General features: G+C 52.0%; 1 protein-coding gene across 1 annotated transcript in view; it reads left to right on the plus strand.

Moving 5' to 3' along the window:
- The window catches only part of ABHD17A (abhydrolase domain containing 17A), a 13,815-nt gene that overhangs the window by 1,992 nt on the left and 3,345 nt on the right, over positions 1-8,478 (plus strand). The window contains exons 2-3 of the mRNA XM_015418819.1: positions 4,849-5,043; positions 8,206-8,385. Of these exons, the coding sequence (XP_015274305.1) occupies positions 4,849-5,043; positions 8,206-8,385 (375 nt within the window). The remainder of the gene's footprint in view (positions 1-4,848; positions 5,044-8,205; positions 8,386-8,478) is intronic.

Consider the following 8,478-nt stretch of genomic DNA (forward strand, 5'->3'; position numbering starts at 1 on the left):
GTGCAGATCTGTCCTCGCAGAGGAGGGAGAGCTTGTACCTGAATAAAACTTGGTCTTAAAGGTGCCACTGGACTGTTTGGGGCCGGGGGGCCGGGGGGGGGATCTGCAGCTTCCCTGGCTGCCTCTTACTCTGACTGAGGGCTGCTGGGAGCAGGGGGTGGGGCTTGTTGCATGTGCCCGCCCCCTGGGCTCTTTATTTCCGGAGTACCGCTCCTGTGTGCTTCTGCAGGAAATGACCCCTGTTGTCCTGAGCAATTTCCTGGACTCTCTGTGACTCCCTGGCTGTTCCAGTACCCTTATCGATGGGGTCCCAGCCCCTGTCCTCTGCTGGCTCTGTGGAGGGGGGAGGGCTACTTGGCCTCAAAAACAGTTGGGGGGAAACTGGGAAGGAGGAAGTCCAGGTTGGATTTATTTTATTTTATTTTATTTTTTGGATTTATATCCCACCCTCCCCTTGATGGGCTCAGAACGGCTTCCAACAATAAACTACAATACAATCAGGGGTCACTTCCTGCAAGAGTGCACAGGAGCGGAGCTCCGGCAGTAAAGAGCCCAGGGGGCGGGCACATGCAACAAGCCCCACCCCCTGCTCCCAGCAGCCCTCAAGAAGCTGCCAGTTAAGTGCGAGGACAGATCTGCACGTTCTCTCCCACCCCCAATACCTAGCAATACAAAACTGTCCAGTGGAGCCTGAATGGTGGGTGTTGCCTTCTGACACACTTCTGGTGATGTCAGGGGGTGTGGTATATGCAAATAAGCTATGCTAATGAGTTATGTTAATGAGCACCTGCACCTCTTTTTCTACGAAATGACCCCTGAATACAATTAAAACAATTTAAAACACAATTTACATTTTAAAATACAATACAGCATCACATAATACGACTCTAGTGAGAACCAGATCTCTCAGTGGTTAATGATGTCAAATTTAAGTTTTCGCTTGGAGATCCTTAAAATTTAGGATCTCAAAGGACCCAGGCAACTGATGGAGGAACCCAAGGAGGGAGAAGCCCGCTGCCTCAACCAAAGGTCGTTGGAAGAGGTCCGTCTTGCAGGCCCGGTGGAATTGTAGCAAATCAAGCCCACGCCTGTCCAAACCGTTTCCGTCACAGCCTAGAAATTTGTTAGGATACAGAATCCGAATCCGGCTCTCTGAGATTTTAGTCCAATGCTTTAGATCAGTGGTGTGGGTCTGAGTTTTGCCTGGTGGGGCAGACTGTCCGCCCCAACACAGAGGCAGACGTATTTTAAACGTTAACCCTGGAAGGGTGGGAAATGGCACGGTGAAACTTGGGCAGTTGCCATGCCCAAATTTTAAAAGACCTAAGAACTGGCAAAGTCTGTGAGCTGTGGATTCCAATCTCGCCTCAGTCGTTTCTTCTCTACTAGCTCTTTGCAGGATAATACCGGCCTGCCTAACAGGCCCGTTGCAGGAATGGCTGGAATTGCTTCCCGCGAAGCTGGTAATAGAAAAGACGTTGAAAAGTTTGAGAACCAGCGGGGCAGAGAGGTTTGAAGGGCATGGTTGGGAGACCTGGGTTCAGATCTCACACAGCCATAAAGCTCACTGGGTGACCTTGGCCTGGTTGCACCTTGACATACCTCTCCAGCAGTGTTCCCTCTAAGCTGAGTTAGTGTGAGGCTAAAGGTAAAGGTTCCCTTGCTCGAAAGGCAGTCGAATCCGACTAGGGTTGCGGTGCTCATCTCCGTTTCCAAGCCGAAGAGCCAGCGCTGTCCGAAAACGTTTCCGTGGTCATGTGGCCAGCATGACTAAACACCAAGGCGCACGGAACGCACGGAAAGCCAGCTCACAGTTTTTTTAGCCTCTGGCTCACACATTTTTGTCCTGGCTCAGGAAGGAGGGCTCCAGAGCAAACTAATTTATGCAGGAGCCAAACCGCTCACTCACAACTTGAATGCCAGGAGCTCACAAAGTAGAATTTTTGCTCACAGGACTCCACGGCTTAGAGGGGGCATTGCTCCAGAGCAAACTAATTTATGCAGGAGCCAAACCGCTCGCTCACAACTTGAATGCCAGGAGCTCACAAAGTAGAATTTTTGCTCACAAGACTCCACGGCTTAGAAGGGGCATTGGTCGCAAGGTCATTGTGAAGATAAAATGGAGGGACCGGGAACCACAGGCAGTGCCAGGAGGTCCTTGCAAGAACAGTGGAACAACAACAGCAAAAGTGTGATTGTTTAAACCCCAACCCTTTTGAGCCTGTGGGCACCATTGGCATTCTGACACGGTGTGGTGGGCACGGCAACAAAATGGCTGCCACAAAATGGCTCCCACAGATCCATGTGCTGCGGTGGCAGCTGCTGCCCAAGCGAGATCTTTAAAAATCGGCACAGCCACTCCAATCTCCAATGGCCAATCAGAAGCCTTGCAGGACAAAAGCCATCCCACTGCCTCAAAACACTTGGTGGGCTCCAGAAATGATGTCGGCGGCCACCAGCGTCCCGCCTCCTAGCAGGAACATTTGCATCTGCAGAAATTCTCCTTTCTGAAGGGTCGGCGGACATGTCTCGAGGGCCCCAGGGTGGGTCTCCAGACGGAGCTGTGTTATTAGCCAGAGTTGCTCCAGCAGAGACGTGGGCGGGGGAGAGGAAGAGGAAGAGGAGGACAGAAGGGAAAAGCCAGGGAAGGGTGGTGTGAGAAGCGTCAGTTCTGTGTGGGGCAGATAAGGGGAACTGGGCGGAGCGGTGTTCTCCGGTTGGAATTTCCTGTCCTCTTGTAAACCACTTTTAGAATCCTTCACTCCCACCGTTTCTCTGGTGAATGCAGCGTGGCGGGAGAGCCACACCTCTCCCATTGGGCTCTTTTTGTAGCAGGGACTCCTTTGCGTATTAGGCGACACACGCCTAACGTAGCCAATCCTCCAAGAGCTTATGGCAGCCCCTGTAAGAAGAGCTCTGTAAGCTCGTGGAGGATTGGCTACATTAGGGATGTGTCGCCTAAGATGCAAAGGAGTCCCTGCTACAAAAAGAGCCCGAATCATGTTCCGCGCTGGCATCCACTGGTTTCCCCCTGGCTTGGTGGCCGACCCCATCTTATCCTCGCCAGCTGTGAAGTCCAACTGCCCCCCCCCCAACTATATTGCCTGCAACAGTAAGATAATTTCGTAGGCAAGCCGGGCATGCTTCTGTGTGAATGGAAAGTGTTTTAGCCTGGGGGGAGGGGGGAATTAAGATGGCCATTTTCAGGGCCGGCTGTCCTCGGTTTCTCTCAGTTAATGAACCCGCAGAATACTTCTGTACTTCTAAGCTGTGATTCATTTTGTAACCTTGACCAGTTTGCCCTTTCAAATTCTTCATTTATTTGGGTCAGCAAAATGCATGGATTTTATCCAAGCCCCGTTCAATGTGCACCTTTTCCAATGAAGGAAATTTCTTTCAGGGCGTAACTTCTGTCCATTCTAGGGTTTTGTTCGTACCCCTGAACACGTGTATTGTGTTGTTTCTGAACATATTATAAATTCTGGGTATTTGCTGGAAAGGGCTATCACGATGCTTGCAGGGGTCATTCCGTAGAAAAAGAGGTGCAGGAGCTCATTAGCATAACTCATTAGCATAACTTATTGGCATATGCCACACCCCCTGACATCACCGGAAGTGTGTCGGAAGGCAACACCCACCGCTTGGGCTCCACTGGACTCTTCCGGATTGCTAGCTATTGGGGGGAGGACGCGCAGATCCTCATGCTCCTCGTGGCCCGGGGCTGCTGGGAGCAGGGGGCGGGACTTGTTGGATATGCCCGCCCCGTGGGCTCTTTACTGCCGGAGCTCCGCTCCTGTGCGCTCCTGCAGGAAATGACTCCTGGACAGAACTATGGCTTGCCCAAGGTCATCCGGCAGCTGCAAGTGGAGGAGTGGGGAATCAAGCCCGGTTCTCCCAGATTAGATGGCGCGCACTTAACCACTACACGAAACTGGCTCTGGCCGCTGCCCGTCTGAGTGGACAAGACTGACTTTGATGGACTGAGGGTCTGATCCGGTATGAGGTAACGTCAGATGTTCTTGTGATCAAACGGAGACTCCCTTGCCCCGCTGGGTTTCGAAAAGCTCAGTTGCAGAAAGGAGTACCAAATCCACACCCAGTTTTTAAAAAAGAGCTCTCTGTTCTGCCCTGTTGGGTAGCGCAAACAGGGGTCTTTTTGGAGCAGTCCTGTGCTGCTGGATCAGACCAGTGGTCCATCCAGTCCAGCATCCTGTCTCACACAGTGGCAAGCCAGTTCCTCTGGAGGGCCAACAGCAGGGCATAGAGGCTGAGGCCTTCCCAGATAAGAACATCAGAAGAGCCCTGCTGGATCAGACCACTGGTCCCTCTAGTCCAGCATCCTGTCTCACACAGAGGCCAACCAGTTCCTCTGGAGGGCCAACAACACGGCATAGAGGCCGAGGCCTTCCCCCGATAAGAGCATAAGAAGAGCCCTGCTGGGTCAGACCAGTGGTCCCTCTAGTCCAGCATCCTGTCTCACACAGTGGCCAACCAGTTCCCCTGGAGGGCCAACAACAGGGCATAGAGGCCGAGGCCTTCCCTGATAAGAACATCAGAAGAGCCCTGCTGGATCAGACCAGTGGTCCATCTAGTCCAGCATCCTGTCTCACACAGAGCCCGACCGGTTCCCGTGGATGGCCAACAGCAGGGCATAGAGGCCGAGGCCTTCCCCTGGTGTTGTCTCCTGGCTCTGGGATTCAGAGGATTGGTGCTTAGATGATATCCACAGCTTGTGATGGAAGTGCTACAGTCCTGTCTACCATCTCAGGACTCTGCTGCCGCCTACTGCAGTGTGTCTGAGCCAGGCTTGACTCTGGCATGTGCCAATGCTTCCTCCTTCTCCTCCAGGTTCACGGTTCTGTTCTCCCATGGCAACGCCGTCGACTTGGGCCAGATGTGCAGCTTCTACATCAGCCTGGGGACCCGCATCAGCTGCAACATCTTCTCCTACGACTACTCCGGATATGGGGTCAGCACGGGGAAGCCCTCGGAGAAGAACCTCTATGCCGACGTCGACGCAGCCTGGCAAGCCCTCCGCACCCGGTGAGCTTCAAGATGCAGCGAGTGAGGTTCTTGCGACGGTCTGATTGACCGTAATGGTTAGGGAAAGGAGCCTCCCCATGCAGAGGCAGTATATCTGCGAGCAACAGGTGGGGGAGGCAAAGAATGGGAGGGCCTGCCATCACTCAGTGGTTTATAGTACCGATATTCCAAGTCTTTTACACGTTACCCAACAATAATGTCGCAAGGGCTCCTCCCACAAGCACTTCTAGGTGTTATAATTTATTGCTGCTTCAAGACAGGGGCCTGTGAAGAGTTGTGGGTGGGTGTCATGGGCTGGGGTGCCAGTCAAAGGGAGTCCAGAACAAGCCAAGGTCAGGCCCAAGAAGACAGTGCAAAGTCCAAAAAGCCAAGCCGGGGTCAGGAGCCAGAAACACAAGTCCAAATCACTAACCAGAAACGTAGTCCGAAAAGCCAAGCTGGGGTCAGGAGCCAGGAACACAGAGCCAAGTCCAAAGCCAAGGGGTCCAAAGGTCTAGGTGCAAGAGTCGAGCCGGAGTGGATGCTAGCAGCACGAAGCTGACTTGTTGCTTCCACGAAGGGTACTGCCCAGAGTGTGGAGTTTAATGCTGCTACCAATTAGCCATCTGCACGATTAGTCCTGTTAGAACTCTGGGCTGGCTGAGCGTTTCCCTTGTAGCCTGGCCTCTCTTTGCCTGCTTGCTAAGTTTTGCCGCAGTCACTCCCTTAAACGAGTCACACGTGGGGGTGAGTCAGGAGGACTTTCAGCTTGCAGTTCTTCCTTCTTATCTGGGCCACTATAGTGGCTTCCTTTCTAGCTGCGGTGATTAAGAAAACAGATCTCCCTGAGTTTAATTAGTTTATTGCTGATAACTGTCGACCTATATACAAATTTGATAATTTTAAGTGTGTGCTGGTTTTTGTTGTTGTTTTGGTGTTTTTTTATTCTGTACAGTTGCTATGGCTTTCTTGCTAATGCAATAAATATTATTATTATTATTATTATCTGGGCCAGGTGTGAACACCGCTGTTACAGACACTTGCCAGCTATCCTCCTCTGCTGCTTCAGAGGGGCCAGCTGTGATTTCTGCAGGCTCTGTCAGCTCATCCTGATCCATGCCCATGACAGTGGGGGAGCAACTGTGCAATCTTTGCAAGATTTTGCAGCCGTCGTCTCTCCCCTGCAATCACAGAGCCTTACAGAGTGGTAGAGGTAGAAATCAGTAGGGCTGTGTCTCCATGGAGTTTACAATCTCAGATGATAGAGGGGAAGGAGGGGACACAATAGAGAGGAAAAGAGTAGACTGAAGCAGCCCTGCTGCACTGAGCCAAAGGTACTTCTGGACTGGCATCCTGTCTTCAAAACTGGGCAGCTGACAGCCTCTCTGGTTGTCGCTGCATTCCACATCGATCACCCGTTCACAGGTATACTCAGACCCATAGCCAGGATTTTGTGGCTTGTGAAGGAAATTTTTCTCTGGTGCAGAAAGAAAAAATGCTTAGCCAATAGAAAACTCTCACCAGGATAGATCTCTAAATTGCAAGCTGTCAGCGACTTCAGATGACAGTTCTCAGCTGCTGCAAGTTAATCACTTCTGCCAGCCTAAGCAACCATTCTGAGAACAAGGCGGCAGGTGGGGGCGATGACTTCTACAGTCAAGAAAGCGAACACTTAGGCCGAAAAACTCTCTCAAAGGAGACCGGTTTCTTGACACAGCGTTAGAAGGGATTCTAGAGGTCACTTACTCCAACCCCTTGCTCAGTGTGGGAATTAGTCAACTACAGCACCCCACTCTGCTTAAAGGTGTGCACGCCTTTTTAAAAATGTTCTAAGATGATTGAAAAAAAGGATTTACAGGAGAAATTCTTGTGGGGGCTGTGTTGTCTTTTCAAGAGGGGGCAACCGCATCTGTCAATTCCTCACTCCAGACCCCCTCCCCCATGCTGTTCCTGCAGGGACAAAATTTGGAGGAGGAGTCTGTTGGGTTGCGACAGGGTACTTAAGTTTTCTTAACTGCGCGGTTGGATAGAGGCCTCTTTCCGGCTGCGGCCAAACAGATGTCCTGGAGAGATTACCAACCAGTGCATCCCTGTGATTGGTCAACCAGCACTGTAGAGGTGCCCAACCTTTAGACATGGAAGCTCCTTCCAGCAATCATGGCCGATGGATTACCCCACACTGCTTTTCCTGAAGAGCCAGTTTGGTGTAGTGGTTAAGTGCGTGGACTCTAATCTGGGAGAACCGGGTTTGATTCCCCACTCCTCCACTTGCACCTGCCTGGATGACCTTGGGCAAGCCGTAGTTCTGATAAGAGCTGTTCTTGCAAAAGAGCAGTTTCTGTCAGAGCTCTCTCAGCCCCGCCTACCTCACAGGGTGTCTGTGGTGGGGAGGGGAAGGGAAAGGAGTTTGTAAGCCGCTCTGAGACACCTTTGGGTAGTGAAGGGTGGGGGATAAATCCAATCCCTTCTTCTTCTTCTTCTTCTTCTTCTTCTTCGTTCCCAGCAGTGTGTCCAGTTCCTTTTTTGAAGCATCAAAGCGAGTAGCTATCGCTGCATCTTGTGGCATGTAGTTCTGCAGAGAGCCAGTTTGGTGTAGTGGTTAGGAGTGTGGACTCTAATCTGGGAGAACCGGGTTTGATTCCCCACGCCTCCACATGCAGCTGCTGGGTAAATCCAATCTCTCTTAATTAGTTCCGTTTGTGTGTGTGTGTATGTGTCAGAGAGAGAGAGAGAAGGGGTGCTGGGAGGTGTTAGGAGGTGTATATGATTAGTCTAGAGTAGGGGGGTCTCCAACCTTTTTGAGCCTCCGGGCCACTTGGGAACTCTGACACAGTATGGAAGCCGCGCCCTAGGAGGTGGAACCAGCCACAAAATGGCTGCCGCGGGTGACTTTCAGTCAGGCGTCAAAAGATCCTTGCATTGCGCTAGCAGCTGCTGCAGCAGCAGCAATGTTTTAAAAAATGTTCGCAGTCAATCAAATTTCCCATACCCAATCGCAAGCCTTGCTGGGCTAACGCCCCGCTTGGCCCCACCCCCTTCCTAGAGACACTTGGGCACCTGAAAAGGTGTCAGCGGGCGTTCTGGCCCCCGTGGGCCCCTTGTTGGCGACCCATGGCCTAGAAAAGCAACTGAACCTGGCACGGTGAACGTATATCCCTTTGGGGCCTTCTCTCCACTCTGCAGATATGGGATCAGCCCGGAGAACATCATCCTGTACGGGCAGAGCATTGGTACCGTGCCCACGGTGGACCTTGCCTCTCGCTACGAGTGCGCCGCCGTCATCTTGCATTCGCCCCTGACCTCCGGCATGCGTGTCGCCTTCCCGGAAACCAAGAAGACATATTGCTTTGATGCTTTCCCGAAGTAAGTCTGTGGGGCTCCCTCGAAGATACTTTCAGCCTGCCTTTCCTTCAAGGGCTGGGGTGCACGGCCCCGCTTTTATCCTCGCAACATTCC

Source organism: Gekko japonicus, unplaced genomic scaffold, assembly GCF_001447785.1.
Source record: "Gekko japonicus isolate JY-2015 unplaced genomic scaffold, Gekko_japonicus_V1.1 scaffold1421, whole genome shotgun sequence".
Taxonomy (NCBI): domain Eukaryota; kingdom Metazoa; phylum Chordata; class Lepidosauria; order Squamata; family Gekkonidae; genus Gekko; species Gekko japonicus.